This window comes from Mus musculus, chromosome 5, assembly GCF_000001635.26.
Source record: "Mus musculus strain C57BL/6J chromosome 5, GRCm38.p6 C57BL/6J".
Classification (NCBI taxonomy): domain Eukaryota; kingdom Metazoa; phylum Chordata; class Mammalia; order Rodentia; family Muridae; genus Mus; species Mus musculus.
The window spans coordinates 76,564,211-76,581,201 of record NC_000071.6 but is presented as its reverse complement, the minus strand read 5'-3'; the positions used below and the strand labels follow the sequence as shown (position 1 = coordinate 76,581,201).

Sequence of the window (16,991 nt, the reverse complement as noted above, 5' to 3'; positions counted from 1 at the left end):
ACCCAGCTCTGCCATTCAAGCCTCACTTACTAAATATCTACAAACTCCTGGGATCAAATTCAAGCATACTGAGGGACTGGGAGGCCATGTCCCAGGAGACCAGCATTCCCAGAAGACAGGGAAGACTTAAATGCTTAACACAGACTTCTTCCTGTTCCCTCTCTTTTTCTTTTTCTTTTTCTTTTTCTTTTTCTTTTTCTTTTTCTTTTTCTTTTTCTTCTTTTTCTCTTTCTCTTTCTCTTTTTCCTTCCTTCCTTCCTTCCTTCCTTCCTTCCTTCCTTCCTTCCTTCCTTCCTTCCTTCCTTCCTTCCTTCCTTTTTGTTTTTTTGAAACAGGGTTTCTCTGTGTAGCCCTGACTGTCCTGGAACTCAGTCTGTAGACCAGGCTGGCCTTGAACTCAGAAATCCGCCTGCCTCTGCCTCTTGAGTCCTGGGATTAAAGGGTGTGCACCACCATACCCGGCTTTTTTTTTTTTTCCTGCTCCCTCTCAAGACAATGACTTGGTTGACTTTTTCCCCACTGGAGGGAAGTGTTGGGTGAAACTTGCCAATCACCCACTAAGTGGGAGGAAACTTCTGTGGTGGAGAGCCAAGCTCCCCCTTTTTTGTCTGGGGTTTCCAGTCCTCTGTGTTAGCTCAACCAGCCATTTCTGAGAGACAAAGAGAAGTCATGTCACTCCCAAGCACACAAAAGTCTTGGCTGTCAGACCAATCCTGGTCCCTGGGTCCAGATTCTCCTTGGGAATTCTTTTTGTCCTAGGTTAGGTTTCCGCTGCTGTGAAGACACCATGACTGAGGTAGCTCCTGTAAAGGCAAACATTTAATTGGGGCTGGCTTACAGTTTCAGAGGTGCAGTCCATTATCATCATGGCAGGAAGCACGGCAGAGTCATGGCAAGCTTAGCACTAGAGGAGCTGAGAGTCTACATCATGTTCCAAAGAAAAACAGAAGACTGGCTTCCAGGTAGCTAGGAAGAGGGCCTTAAAGCCCACTCCCACAGTGACATACTTCCTCCAACAAGGCCACACCTCTTAATAGTGCCACACCCTGGGCCAAGCATATTCAAACCACCACATTCCACTCCCTAACCCCCATAGACTTGTTCAAACACATGAGTCTATGGGGGCCATACCTAGCCATAGCATAATGCAAAATACATTTAGTCCAACTTCCAAATCCCCCCATAATCTATAGCAGTCTAAACATGGAAGCCCCCAAATAGAATAACCAGGAAGCCACATTAGCATGTGTTGGGCAGGAACGACGGCAGGAGTGGGTTCTCATGTAAGGTGGTTTTGCAGGGATGTCTGGGAAACAGCTGAGCACATACAAGTAAGTGGCTTTGGATGCTGTTGTGCAAGCATAGTCACTGATTTTCCTATATCCCTCCTCAGCCTGTGAGCTTCAAATGAGATAAAGAGACTAAGGTTCCTTTCTTTGTAGGTATAACCTGAGCAAAGACACAGGCACCTAACAGAAGATGGGGAATATTAATTGAATTGAATGATCTAGGTCTTTTAACTGATGTTCTGTCTAGAATCCCAGTTGTTTCCCTTCTGCAACTGGCCAAGAAATTGTGTGGTTGTTTGAATGAAAATAGTCCCCTTAGGCTCATAGGGAGTGGCATTATTAAGAGGAATGGCCTTGTTGAAGGAAGTGTCTCCCTGGGGGTGGACTTTGAGTTTCAGAAGCTCAAGCCAGGCCCAGTGTCATTCTCTATTCTTGCTGCCTGTGGATTCAGATATAGAACTCTCAGCTCCCTCTCCAGGACCATTGTCTGCCTGAATGCTTCCCACCATGATGATTGTGGTGACTTGGTCCAGGGAATGACACTATTAGGAGATATGGCCCTTGTTGGAAGAGGTGTGTCACTGTGGGGATGGGCTTTAAGACCTTCCTCTTAACTAGTCTTCTCCTAGTGTCCTTCAGATGAAGATGTGGAACTCTTAGCGCCTCCTGCACTGTACCTGTCTGGATGCTGCCATGCTCCCTGCCTTGCTGATAACAGACTGAATCATTGAATGTAAGCCAGCCCCAATTAAATGTTGCCCATATAATGCCTTGGTTTTATGTCTTGGTCATGGTGTCTGTTCACAGCAGTAAAACCCTAACTAAGACAATGATAATGGACTAAATCTCTGAACCTCTAAGCCAGCCCCAGTTAAATGTTTTTCTTTATGAGAGTTGCCATGGTCAAGGTGTCTCTTCCCAGAAATAAAACCCTGACTAGGACATCATGCTAAAATGTCAATACTGCCAGCTACTTCCAGTCCTTTTATTTAAGCAGCAGAGACTCAATTTCCCTGTTGTCATGGTATATAGTTTGGCTGGCAACATGATTATCATTGGCAGACAGGGAACCATCCACGGCAGTTCCAGGCCATCTAGGGCCTAGTGACAGGATTTGTGGTGCCCTGGCAACAAAAGGATGTCTGCACTGTGTGGATAAGTAGGCGTTAGGAGAAGCTATTCTCTAGTAGAAGACACTGGGAAATTACTCTGAGGAAACCATCACCCTTAAAAACATCACGCAGGCCTAGCAGGGCATGGTGGCGCACGCCTTTAATCCCAACACTCAGGAGGCAGAGGCAGGTGGATTTCTGAGTTCGAGGCCAGCCTGGTCTACAAAGTGAGTTCCAGGACAGCCAGGGCTACACAGAGAAACCCTGTCTCGAAAAAAAAAAACAACAACAAAAACAAAACAAATAAAAAAACAGGCCTACAGCATCTCTGTGACATAGCAAATTCATTTTTCGTCTACAAAGTCATGGGGCATTTTCATTTCAACACCAGTGCAATGACTCAGTCTTTCTTCACTGTTTGGATTGAGAAGAAATAGAGGTAAGTGTGGAGCTCTGAAGGAGTGAAAAACTCAATAATTATTACTGAATTTAAAAACCAACCAAATAGCAGGCCTTCTCCATGTCACACATTCCATGCCAAATGACAACAAGCCAGAAAAATATTTACAACTAACACCATAGACCTAAAAATACCTCCCTTTTGCAAATTGATAGTAAAATGATTGACATTAGAATTCAGTAGAAAAATAAATTTAATATAGGCAAAAGTATGGAAATATACTCAACCCCTGAAAAGGATGGGCATACATGTCTGTCACTTTTCATCACTGTGTCAGATACTTGAGAGGAACCATTTCAGGGGAGCAGAGATCCATTTTTGACTTGAGATTGCAGCAGTCTCAAACTGTAATGGCAGTGGGCACATGTGACAGAAAAGGATCCTCACATATGGCATCCAAAAACCATACAAGGAGCCCAGGACAAGCTAGAGCCTTCAAGAACACAGCCCAGCAACCAACTTCCCCCGGCAAAGCTCTGTTATGGAAGGTTCCCATCTCATCTCAGTGATTCCACCACATTCTGAATCCATAAAGGGAGAATTCTCTAGGTCAGCCCCCTCATGAGCACCATAACTTCTAGAGAGTCCACCACCTGGAGATTAAACCTTTAAGAACTGAGCCTTTGAACAGATGCTTCATATCTAAATCAGATTAGCACACAAATGAAAACTTAGGTGTGGAAGACAGCCACACAGAAAAAGACAGATGAGACAACACGCTAAGAGGCTAACAACGCAACTGTCGCTGCTGTAGTGTCCTCATGCACGTGAGGTTCTGTCTGAGTGCTGGCTTACACGGCTGCATGCTTAGCAAGTGCTGTCCCATCCCATCCCATGGCAACCTTATAAAGGAGCTAATACCAGCATCCACATCTCACACACAGCTTTCATGACTTGCCAGAAGTCATTAAACACATGCCAACACCTTGAACTCTGAGGATTATAGCAACTGTGAATTGTGCAGACCACCATGAAAGTAAGCCCTGGAGCACAAGGGCATATGGATGCTATTCAGAGAAAGATCAGCTCAACTTCATGAGGACAGAATTTCTAGGGCCATCAAAGGTCAATTAGATCAACCACCTAAATCGGGTACAGATGTCCTCTCCCCCAGAATGCCCGTGGTGGTTGCCATAGGAATATATCCATGGCACCAGAACTTTGCACTGCTGGTCATCTTTGTGCAGCTGAAGTCAGCGTTCCCCTAAGCATGTGTAGTTTGTTCTGAGCACTCATGAGCATGATGACTTCAGAATAAGATCCTAATCCTCCAGTTTTTTCTCACAGGCTCTAAAGCTATTATTTATCTGACTATATCCTCTAGAGTAGAGACACCCCAGTTTCTTTGTTGTCTTATTAAAATGGTTTGAGCTGAAGACCTGTATATATTTCCTATAATACATCTGCCCTGTGTTTTCCATGCATAAAAACAGACTCATATTGGATTGGCTATGTTCCAGTCTCCAGTGAAAAGCAATGCATGGTCCCCTTTCTGTGTCTCATTGGCTATCTACAGTTGTTTCTATAATTCCTGACACCAGGGTTCTGAGTGTGACAGGACTTTTCATGGCCCAGTTATGCATGACCCAAAGGCCTAGGGTGTTGAACAGTCATGGTCACCAAAGACCACCCTAAGACAGTGGCCCAGGGTTTGCTATCTCTTGTTTGTGAAGATTAGAGATACAGACTCTCAAGGGCATATTCAAAGCAGAAACAAGCTTTATTAAGAATTATAGGAATGTGAGAAATTAAAGAAAACAGAAAAATTAAGGAAACAAGACTGGAAGGGATGGGACTTCCTTGTCTACGATTTTATGGAATTTTTGCAGACACTGGACGAAAGCTGATGTAATTGCAATGTGATTGGTTGGCTCTCTGGGCTATTGTGGGCCAAGCCAATGAGGGCTCTCTCTACATTCCTCTTTTTCTTATCGCAGGTGCCTTAGGGTTTTACTGCTGTGAACAGACACCATGACTAAAGCAACTCTCTCTCTCTCTTTGGTTTTTTTGAGACAGGATTTCTCTGTGTAGCCCTGGCTGTCCTGGAACTCAGTCTGTAGACCAGGTTGGCCTAAAACTCAGAAGTTTGCCTGCCTCTGCCTCCCAAGTGCTGGGATTAAAGGCATATACCTCCACACCCAGCCTAAAGCAACTCTTAAGAAGAGCATTTAATTTGGACTGGCTTACAGATTCAGAGGTTTAGTCGATTATCATCAAGGCAGGAGCATGGCAACGTTAGACAGTCAAGAAGCAGGAGCTGAGAGGTCTACATCTTCATCTGGAGGCTGCTAGCAGAATACTAACTTCCAGGCAACTAGGATGAGAGTCTTAAAGCCCACACCCACAGTGACACACCTATTCCAACAGGGCCACACCTTCTAATAGTGCCACTTCCTGGGCCAAGCATATACAAAAACAAAACCAAAACATTCCACTCCCTGGGCCCCATAGGCTTGTTCAGACATATGAGTCTATTGGGGGGGGGCATATGTAAACATAGCATAAAAAATACATTTAGTTCAACTTCCAAAGCCCCCATTGTCTATAGCAGTCTCAACAATGTTGAGAGTCCAAAGTTCAAAGTCTTTTCTGAGATTCATCCTTAAGATTCATTGCTTAACTGTAATTCCTAAAGCAAGCCAGTAAGTAGCATCCCTCCATGGCCTCAGCATCAGTTCCTGCTTTCTGAACTGCTTAGTTCCAGTCGTTCCTTGGTGATGAACAGCAATGTCAAAGTGTAAGCTGAATAAACCCTTTCCTCCCCAACTGCTTCTTGGTCATGATGTTTGTGCAGGAATAGAAACCCTAAGACAAAGTGTTCCAAGGATTCTATGTAAATATTGGTCAAAATGTGTTTGTCTTCTTCTCACAAAGGCCTAGTCATTGGTTAAGTAACAAAAGCACTTCATGCCACCTCCAACACGCACCTTACAAGCCCAGCCACAAGCCTTAATTTGAGTAGTTCATGGCACCATCAAGGACACTTGTCATTCTCCTTCCTCAATGAGGGAACTTTATCTTTGGACCCTTTGTCTCAAGGTCATAAAATGGTTATCACAGCTCTCAAGAAGTGAGTCTGCATGCAGGGCTACCCAAAGTGAGGAGTGAGATGAAGAGACAGATCAACTGACAAAAATAAAAACATACAAACACACATAGGCCACTTTCTTCTCAGCAGGGAGGAAAAACTCTCTGGCTGAGTTCTCTTTACTGGACAGAGTGACATGGAATTTATCTCTAAAGCAATCACTGGCAAAGAAGCTAGGATCTCCTAAGGTTGTCTACCAGACACACTTAGTTTATAAGCAAGTATGACAAAATATTATAATCAGTTTAGCATGTTTGAGAAAGTTCCCCTCTTCATCTCAAATCAAGGGAGAAGGCATTGAGGACTATCGTTCAATCGATATTGTCAGTACAGTGCTTGCCACGCAAGCATGAGACCCTCAGTTTGGATCTCCAGTACCGACATGACAGTTTACAAACACCCATAATTCTAGTTCTTCTAACCTCCATAAGCATCAGGCATACCTACTGGCATGAAAAATGCTCATACACATAAAACAATGAAAACTTACTTAAATTTAAAAATAACGCAAAAAGAATTCTAAGCATCTAGCAGAGCGGACTAGAGCAGCCCATTTGAGAGCGCACACACAAGGTAACTATCAAATTGGGGCTTACAACACCTAGCAGAAGTAGACTAGGGAAGTCCCACTGAGGCAGCCAGCTGGAGTTCAGGACTAAGAGTCCCAGGAGGAGCAGCAACTCCTCTCAAAGTGAGGCTGTCAAGTAAAAGGACAATAATAAGAAAGGATCATCAAGTGCTTACATCATCCCATAGAAACCACCAGAGGGAGGCGCTGCTCAGTCACGCTGGGGTCGGGATCCACAGCTCTGGGCGGAGCACAGCGCTGGAGCAGGGCTGAGCTCCTGGCTTCCTGTGTCCACTGTAGAACCCTTCCTATTACGGGATAAACAGCAGTAGTCCCTACTGGAAATAGTCACCTTCTAGCTGTTCTCAAGAGCACAGTGCTTTAAATACCCATAGCTGCTTGCTGCCTTTCCCATTCCTGTCCCCAGACAACGTTCCTTGGGGGATACTTAAAAATGGCTGATGTTCTGCTTGCCAGGGCTTGAACAAGAAACAACCTAAGAATTGCTGGCCCCAGAAAAACCTTTAAAAGAAAGTAAATATCAGGTATACCACGTCCTAATGAAGCCAAACAAAATTTCTTGCCCAAACTCCTCAAACCCTTGTAGACACAATGTTATTGTGCCCTGTGTGAAGATTATCCTTGAATTACTCAAATGCTGATTTCTGTGCCCCCATATCTAGTTGCAATCCTTATACTAAGACTCTCCAGTCTCTTATAATCCTTATACTAAGTCTCAATGAAAGACTCCGAGAGGAGCCCCTCGCTCAGGCCTCAGGACAATAGTGGACACCCAAGAACTCACGATAGACCGAGCTTGTTGCAAACCACATGAGGCTTTATTTCGGGAAAGCCAGAGCTCTGGGGACGACTCATATCCCACGCAGGGGTAGAGGAGTTGACCTCGAGGGGAAAGAGGTCCCAGTTTTTATAGGCCCTCAGGGGTGAAAGGAGAAGGGGGAGAGTAGGGGATTTCCAGATCTAAACAATGTCTATTCTCAAGAAATGGGTATGGGAGGGGTACAAGGAAAGAGTCTAATGAAGGTGTAGCAATGGGCACACACCTGGTCAGAACATTGGCAGACACACAGGTTCGAGGAGTGGCCAGAGCATTGTGCACCTCTATTTTTCTAAATCAGTGAAGCTAGTTCTGCTAACACTGACATCTATCTTGCCAATTTCAGGGCTTCTGTGACCTTTTACATTCTGTCAGAATCTTTCATCTCCAGTTGTGAAAACAATGGTCCATAATTATTCTGATTGGCTAGTAAAGCTAGCTGATCAGTCAGTGACTGAGCAGGAGAGAGAATAGGAATGGACTTCCTCCCAGCCAGAGGAGCGGGGAGAGAGGGAGGAAGTGGGGATTAGCCAAGGGGAGACTGTCCAGGAGACACCTTGAAAAAACCCCTGGAGCCCAGAGAGCCAGATCAGTACTAAAGGGCAAGTACTGTGAGACCCTGACTTAAGAGTGTTTCTCCCTGAAGGTAAAGCCCCTAAAACATTTCCCCAAGCTTGTTTTCCCTGATCTCTAAAAACATAGCTAGAAAGAAGCTCTTTGTTCTCTGTAGCCAGCAAAAAAACCTTTTTGTTTCTATACTTTACAACCAGAGATGCGATAATTGTAAAAGACCCAGCCAGGCACTTGCCTGGCTTCCTGTGCCGAGGACATGGAGATAAAAATTCAGAAAGAACTCACTCCCCACTCCCCATGCCTTGTAAATTTCACCAAGGACATCCGACAGAGAAGAACTCCGCCCAACTCCTCCCAACCCTCCTCCCAACTCCTCCCAACCCTCCTCCCAACTCCTCCCAATTCCTCAGCTAGCTGTTAAAAGCCCCTTACTGTTACTGCTGGGGTCGAACTTCCCTGCCCTGTGTGGCACGAGGAGTTTGTCCTCAGCTAGCTGATAATAAAACCTCTTGCAGTTTGCATCAGGTATGGCTTTCTCTTGAGTCATTGGGGTGCTGGCCAGCTCATCCTGGGACTTGAGCGGAGGCCCAGCTTCGGGGGGTCTTACAGTACCACCGGGATTCTGAGTTCCTTCCATCTTCAGACATTATTTTGTTGGTTGGGCTCTGGTTCACAGATCGGCATGTTTAATATTGGCCCATGATTTTAACACGTAGCAGGTTGAAAGCCAATGGCTTGTGCCAATTGTGATTGTTACACTTGGGAGGTAGTCAGATTATTTTAGAGGATTAAAATAGAGTAATACTGCTCAGTTCTGCCCTTAAAACTTGTTAAATAAATATAGTAAGTCTCAAATATCTGGGAGCTAGATGGGTTAAAAAGAAAACTTATGAATTGTCACTAACAGCAAGTACTAAATCATCTATCAAAACACAAAAGGGCTGCTCATGGGTCACAGAACCCTAAAATGACCCTCTCCTTTGTCTCCTATCCCATGTTTTTTCTTGTTGGAAATGGTTTGACGGTCAGATTGTAATTTCAGGTTGTAATTACCTTTTGTAAGGTAGTTTAGGGGAGAACGTTTAGAAAGAATATTAAGTCTTCATTTAAAAAACAAAGAAGTCAAATCACTCAAGATTATCCAGCAAAGAAGTGTGAAGGTTTAGGCAAGATAAACAAATGAACTGATGAACGGAAGACATTTAATGGTTCCACTGTAACTAGTCAAAAGATCTATGTGCACATTATGGAAAAGCCAATGCCCTCTAGGGCAAACAGAAAAGACTATGGATCGTCTCACACAATGGAAAGGCAAGCCTGGGCCATCTGGCTCTTCACAACCAGAGCTGCCACTGCTCTGACTAGATCCCCAGCCCTCCACATCCTTAAAAGGAGAGGAGGGCAAGGCTAGAGGTCTTGGGCACCATAAGGACCTCCACTTTCTTTTCAGAGTGGGCGATCTTTTCTAGGACTGCTATTCTCTTGCATTTCAAGGATTCATACAATGCACAAACACAAAGGGAGAGACGGAGTGCTATGGCTGGCTCAGGCTGCCCATTAGAGCCACCCGGGGGATTTGTGAAGCATCAGAGTTCCTTCTGTCTTCAGACATTATTTTGTTGGTTGGGCTCTGGTTCCCAAATCGGCATGTTTAATATTTGCCCACGATTTGAACATGGAGCAGGTTGAAACCCAGTGGCTTGTGCCAACAACACTTGTTGGGCATTTCCATATCAGGCCAAGTAGAGGCCTGTTAGTGAGGAGGGCTGGGAAGGCCCACACCCAGTCTTTAGCAGGGAAGTTTACAGAGGTATGGATAGACAGCCCTTCTCCTGAAGAGCACATATCTGAATTTTACAGGAGACATGAGTCACTTGGGATGTTCCTCCATGAATTTAATTCATCCCACAGGCTTTTAGGAAACGTAACCTGCACTGGCTGCTCAATAGGGTGAGAACTATGTGCACATTTCCTCTTCCTTGAGGGCCCATATGTCTTTCTAAGAATTCTTAGCCCCATCATTCTCAGCCTTCCTTATGCTGTGTGACCCTCTGAATCAGTCCCTCAACTGTAAGATGGTCGTGTTGCTACATCATCACTGTAATTTTGCTACTGTTATGAATCGTAATGCCAACATTTCTCAGAGATAGGTTTGCCAAAGGGGTGGCAACCTGTAGGTTGAGAACCTCTGTGTGTGCCATTGACCACCTTTCAGAGCACACTTAAGAGCGCTGGATTTTCGGCAGGGCAGGGCAGGCTTGGCCTCCGGCCACCTGGAACCTCGGTGGGGGCTGTGTCTGCGGCCACAGGCACCGCTAAGGATACTCGGGTTATGTTCCCCTCCTTCTGTGAACTAGCCTGTTTCTACTTTCTAACTCAGGACTTAATAAGCAGTTAGTGCTATAGACAATGAGCTAATGGGCAGCCTTGACCCTAGCTGCCAAGCTGATTGCAGAGACAACAGGTAACAAGTCCCAAATCAGTGATCCTTGGTGCTGGAACAACAGGCACGTACTACCGCATGACTTTTTAACCCTGCCTGATTTTACCGGAATTTTGCAATTAGCCCCTGCTTTTCCACTTGTAACCCTAAGCTACAATGGCTTAATTTGTTTTAAAGTTTTCTATTCAGAGAATCTCAGCACATACACGTGCTCCTGGTGATGAAACCCGGCAGTGTTTCCTGGCACTGATCTACATTTCCATTCTGGGATGACTCTCCACGGATTGAGTATAGTTGTATTCATCCATTCCACTGCTGATGGACATTTAGGCTGTTAAGTTCAGAGTACATGTTTCAGTATACTCCTAAATATTAAGTATTTTTGATGCTGTTAAGTCTTTTTCTTAATATTCTATTATCTTTCTTATTGTTAAAATTCTGTGTTCTGTGATATGAGGCCTAACAATTAATTCAGATATGCAGATTCTGTAAGAATTCGCTTTTATATGTAAGATTTATAAGGCTTAAGAATATTATCAAATATCAACTTTTAATAATGTCCTTTATTTAATATACAGAGTCACATAATCCTTACAATCCAGGCTGGTGGCTGATTACCACATCAGATCCCCTGCCCATCCATATGCACACTTGTTAGACAAGGGGACAAAACAATTCTGTGCAATGCTTTCCAAGTTCCATGATTTGTGAGCAACTGGCACATAGTGAGTGCTGAGGAACTCCCACTGTTCCACTGAGGACAGCCGCTCGAAAACACAAGAAGCTGGCAGTAAAGCAAAATGTCCTGCCTGGTCCCTGGAAAGTGCTGAAGGCTTTTCATGATGAGATAAATGCTTAAGTGCATCACCTGGATGTCAAATAAAACCGAGCCGCAGGCTGCTGCTCTGCTCTTAGATCTCTGGAGCAGAGTACTGCACAGTCACAGACGTTTAGTAACAGAAACGCTTGAATCTGGCTCCTCAGAGCACTTGCTCACTCTTTCCGTAGTGTTTGCTGGACTGAGAATGCATGCTCACTTCTTTCTCCTCTTTCCTAGGGCTTAGTGGGACTGTGCGATGCTGGAGCAATAATCCAGAATGTCCTGAATAGTGAATTCCATCGTAACTCCAGATCCAGGGTAGCAGCGCGCTATCAACCCCTCGAAGTGCTTGTACTGGCGTATAAACTCATCTTGCATGGAGTGCCACACCACCTATTGCAAAACAGAAAGTGAAGGCCAGACTGTGAGGGGATGACTCCATAGGCACACACGGAGAACAGGTTGTGAGATAGGCTAAGAATCTATAGAACATGGTAGTTAGGAATGTGCATCCTGATGCCAACGCCCTCAGTCCTTGGACTTGTCATCTCTGTAATGCCATTTGTCCTGTGAGCCACAAATTCCTATCTGTAAACAAGGTGTGGATAGTAACACTCTTCCCTCCTGAGTTCACCAGGGGCTAATCTAGAGTACAGGTTAGTTAGGCCAGGTCTGGCATGAGCAAGCCCATTGTGCTTTAGCTGTTACCACATAAACTCTCACGCCCACATCAGATGCAGATTGGCACAATTATGTGAGGCAGCAGGACCATCATTCAGGAAGTGCAATACTTAACATTTAAGTTCCATTTTAGTCATGGTTCAACTTTTTATCTAGAATTGATGGCATAAAGCGTTGCTTGAAACTGTGGAGGGAGCCAAGAATGATCCAGGGTCTCTACCTACAACTATGTGATAATATGCCTACCATGGAGCAGACATGCAGAGGATTTCAAGGCAGAATTCCATACATAGTGATGGCAGGGCTTAAATTCATTGAGGTTTACCCTGTATCAGCACAGTGCAATTGAGGTCTCCTGAGGACCCGGGGAAGGTGGGCTCTATGATCGGATCTCAGAATGTACTCTTCTAGGGTTTGTCAACTGAACCTCCTCACTCCTCCATTCCTGTCAATTTAAGACCAGTCACTTTCGCCCACACCTTTTGCTTTGCATCACTTAGCTCATGCCCTGACATCACATCTGCCACTCGTGAGCAGGACTTTTCCTCTGGGGAGTGAACACAAATGTAGCCCTGTGGGTGAGTGCTTCTATGAGACTGAAATCACAATTATTCTCCATGTCTCGGCCCTCAGGCAAACCTGGCCCTGCTGCCCATGAGCTGGGCCTGCTGCCGTCTGAGCTCACCTCTCTAAAGTCTCACTTCTCTTATCTACGAAAGGAAGCAACAGCAGTGCCCACCAGAGGCTTCAATTTGAAGCTCAGAACTCAAGAAACTTGGCTCAGATCTCACCACTCGGTGCGAGTCTGGACTCCAGATCCATTACTAGCCCTACCCCACTCAGAGCCACGGCCCATACAAAGCAACACTGAGCTGACTCAAAAACTCAGCCACCTAAGCAGCAATGCCTCACTCTAGGGAAATACAAACATCAAAGCAGAAATGACTACAATTATATAACCAATCCCTTCGTAGAGTTCATCACCTTGCCTGAGCTTTATAGAACATCCATTTGTCTTTATTTTATTTTTGTCTGGCTGGAAGCTCACAAAAGCTAGGCTGATCTTGATCCTGTACCCTTGGCTAGGGAGCTTTCCTCAGGGAGGAGGCGCCCACCTCCCCCCCTCCCCCCAGGAGGTGCCACCCACCGCCCCCGAGGAGGCGCCCACCTGCAGTAAGTTCTCCTCCTCACACAGGTGCTTGTCTACCTTCTTGTAGAGGTTGTCCAGGCCCTTCTTCACCTCCTTGCCTGGATACTCTTTAATGACTTTGCGAAGCTCTTGCTTGTTGAACGCAAGCTGGTAGCTCACCTCCTCCTCCCGAATGCCCTGGGCTACTCGAGCTTCAACGCCTTCAAAGAAATGCTTCAAGGAAATGGAAAGGGATAATGGATAAGAACTTTATTGTTACCTGAACTTCTGAAAAGCCAGGCTTAATGCTGTAAGCACATGGACGTTAAGACAGTCATGTATCTCCATGCTACAAGTGATAACTACTGCGAACATTTGGACTACCTTCTGTTTCTTTAATGTGGGCACCCAACCTATAATCTAATATGCTACATTTGCAATGTCAAAGACTCGGGGTTTCTATCTCAGCCTCCTGCCTGTTGGGATTACAAACACAAACCCTTATACCCAGCAAAACCATCATTTCTTAATTTTATAATTTATCATTTACATAGGGAGATGACTCAAGTCAGGAAAGGAACTACACTATATACACAAAGCTTTTGAAATTGTCCCCTTAACTACATAAAAGTTGGCCATTTATGAGGAAAAAAATGGGAAAAGCTCAGTCAGGGTTCACCCTCAAGTTTCTGTATCTGTAAAATGGGATAATAGTATCTTAGTTCTTATTATTACTCAATTGTGAATTATTTATTTACTTTGAGACAGAGTTCTCCTAAGTTGCCCACACAGGCACTGAACGTAAGTTATAGTCCTCTTGTTTTAGCCTTCCAGGCAGTGAGGATTACAGGAGTGTCTACTGTAAATTTACAAATTAAAAGAAACTACCTATGGAATATATCTATTAATGCCTTGATGCTGGCAGCTTCCTCAACAACGTCTTTCAGTCCTCATTCCCATATCAGTACACAGAAAATTTATTCTGATGAAAACTGATGCAGGATTCAAAACCATGAAAACATGGAATAAAAAGATATTTATTACATTTAGCTTTTCAAGGGGCTGTCCTAAAGAGTAAATGACGTAGGACTGAAGGTGATCCGTGTACTTCTGCTTGGCTTCTTTCTTCTCAGCTTCAAGACATGAGATTTTCAGACGAGAAAGTGTTGCAAAAATATGGTGAAAGTTCTCCATCATGACCACATCCCTGGGCGTCTTCTGGCTCTCATTTGCTACTTTCTCCACTGAAATCAATGCAGAAAAAGGAAGAAAACCTTCTCTGATATGAGTTAAATAGTTCAGGACTAACCACAGTATTTTGCATCACAAGGCCCTCACAGCCTCCTGAAACAGAGGGCCATCTTCAAACAATACCATGCACATGTGGAGATTCAGTATGGAGGGAGTAAAGGTGACTTTTCAAATCAGTGGAGAAATTGTGAATTATAACTCTATGTCAGGACAGATGACTCATGCCATGGGTAGATTCTAAAATACCCAAATACTTAAATAAAAATCACCAACAGGATCATAAACATCAAGAAAAATCTATCCAGATGCAAATTAGGTTTTGGTGATAGCATGACCTTCTGAAGACTCAACACAGGAGTTGAGGAAAAGGATGACACAAGACCTGAAAACTCCTACAAAGTCACGAAGTGCAATGAACTGAGCGAGTGCATGTACAGAGCGCTGGCAGGAAGGGATACAAAGACCAACTGGTAGTAAGATCCAGCACTGAAGAATATACAGAGCAAGTCAACTTCCACCAAATGCTCGAAGCACTAAACTGGTATAAGCTCTCTGCACTAGCACCATAATTTAGCAAAGCCTTGATACATACACAAACCTTTGAACAACCAATTGTATTTCTGGCTGGAAACAAACTAAACCATTCTAATGGCATAATCAGTAAGTAAGTAGCAATATACAGAAACCTCATGGTTAATGATTAAAATGATTGAAGACACTGTGATGGTTAGTCTTGTCAGTTTGACAGAATGTAGAATAATGTGAGAGATGGGCCTTGGAGCATGGCTGCAAGTGGGTGATTACATAACTGAAGTGGGCAGAACTGCCCACTGTAGGTGGTACCATTCCCTAGGCAGGGGATCTATATTAGCACAGAGAAACTGAATACTAACACACACGCATTCAGTGCTTCCAACTTCTGACTGTAGACGTAATGTGACAGCTGTTTCCAGCTTCTCATGACCTAAGCTCCCCTCTATGAGCTAAAATTACATCTTTCTCTTGAGTTGCTTTTTTTAAAAAAATTAGGCTAGTGTATCAAAGCAACAAGAAAAAAAAACTAACACAGATATCTATATCAACTGACAAGGAAGATCAAAAGGATTATGGAGTTAAGCAGTTCTAGTGTATGGAAAATTAAACTAAAAACTTTTGATTACAAAACCATACACATAAAACATGCCTATATATGAGAGGGGCATGGAAAAATATGTAAGTAGAAATATTACATGTTATAAATAATCTTTCCCCTTAACTTAAAAAAGCCTGTTTTCGTGTTTTCTGTGAGAGTATATCAGCATATATATATATAACCAGATAAAACAAAACTCTTTCTAATAGGCATATGTATGTGTCTATTGAATGGATTTCTATGGGTATGTGTAGTGCCTCTGTAGGCCAGAAGAGGGCAGATGCTGAGTCAGAGTTCCAGGCACGTGTACGCCACCTGGTGTGGGTTCTGGTGAATAGCAGCATGTGCTCTGAACCTGCTGGGCAGTCTCCCCACTCCCCAACTAAACTAGGGAACACTTAAATACCAAGCACCCAGTCCTAAGGCTTATCTATCCTTTCTTTAGGCTTGCTTTCACACAAAAATGTTACATGCACTATGACACAATTCAACTTCCTGCTCATTTTTGCTATTGAAATCATTAAGTGTAATCAGATAGTTTCAAATAAAGGGATATCTTTCTGAACCAGTACCATGCAGTTTTTATCACTAGCTCTGTAGTACAGCTTGAGGCCAGGGACTCGTCCTGAAGTTCTTGTCTTGTTCCGGTTTATTTTGGCAATGTGGGGTGTTTTTTATTTGTTTGTTTGTTTTCTATATAAAGTTGAGAATTTTAAGTTGAATAAACCCTTTCCTCCCCCACAAAATAATATCATTGCTAAAATCTTAAATCAGCTTTATGCTGTCTTGCTATCTTGAGTTTGACTATGCTTTCAACATGCCAGAAATTGCTCAAATTTGTAAACTGCATCTAGCTATAGAAAATAGTATAATGGGCTTATAGAATCTAAAGAAAGGCCCTTAAATATGTCATTTTAAAAATTGTTAATAAATTTGGCTATTAAGCAAAGAATAAATAGCATTACAGAATTGCAAAAAAAAATAAAGTTGAAAATTGCTCTTTCAAGGTCTATAAAAATTGTGTTGAAATTTTAAAGGGGATTGTATTGAATCTGTAGATTGCTTTCGGTACGATGGCCATTTCATTATGTTAACCCTACCGATCCATGAGCCTCACAGGAGATCTTTCCATCCTCTGATATCTTACTCAATTTCTTTCTTCAGGGACTTGAAGTTCTTATCATACAGATCTTTCACTTGCTTGGTTAGAGTTACACCGAGATATTTTTCATTATTTGTGGCTATTCTAAAGGGTGTTGTTTCCCTAATTTTTTTCTCAGCCTATTTATCATTTGTATAAAGGAGGGCTATTGATTCCTTTGAGTTAATTTTGTATCCAACCACTTTGCTGAAGGTGTTTATCAGCTCTAGGAGTTCTCTGGTGGAATTTTTGGGGTCACTTAAGTATACTATTATAGCATCCACAAATAGTGATACTTTGACTTCTTCTTTTCCAATCTGTATCCCCTTGATCTCCTTTCAAAATGTTCCTGAGTGGACTCTCTCACAGGTCTGTCCACGCTACTAATTACCCTGTGGAGCCTGACTGAAGTGAACGCAGGCATCCCTATCACCTTCAGAAGATCCTTGCTAAATGCATATTTATC

The 16,991-nt window shown here is 43.5% G+C and overlaps 1 protein-coding gene across 6 annotated transcripts in view; it reads right to left on the bottom strand.

Moving 5' to 3' along the window:
• Positions 1-10,903: 10,903 nt before the first annotated feature.
• Exoc1 (exocyst complex component 1) overlaps positions 10,904-16,991 on the bottom strand; it is a 40,992-nt gene continuing 34,904 nt past the window's right edge. For 3 of the 6 annotated variants that reach the window (NM_027270.2, NM_001289770.1, NM_001289771.1), the window contains 3 exons: positions 14,046-14,245; positions 13,041-13,235; positions 10,904-11,584 (listed from right to left, as the gene is read on the bottom strand). In NM_027270.2, coding sequence (NP_081546.1) covers positions 11,432-11,584; positions 13,041-13,235; positions 14,046-14,245 — 548 coding nt within the window. In that variant the 3' untranslated portion in view covers positions 10,904-11,431. The remainder of the gene's footprint in view (positions 11,585-13,040; positions 13,236-14,045; positions 14,246-16,991) is intronic. The other 3 variants (NM_001359372.1, NM_001359370.1, XM_006535214.3) reach the window with 2 other exon arrangements.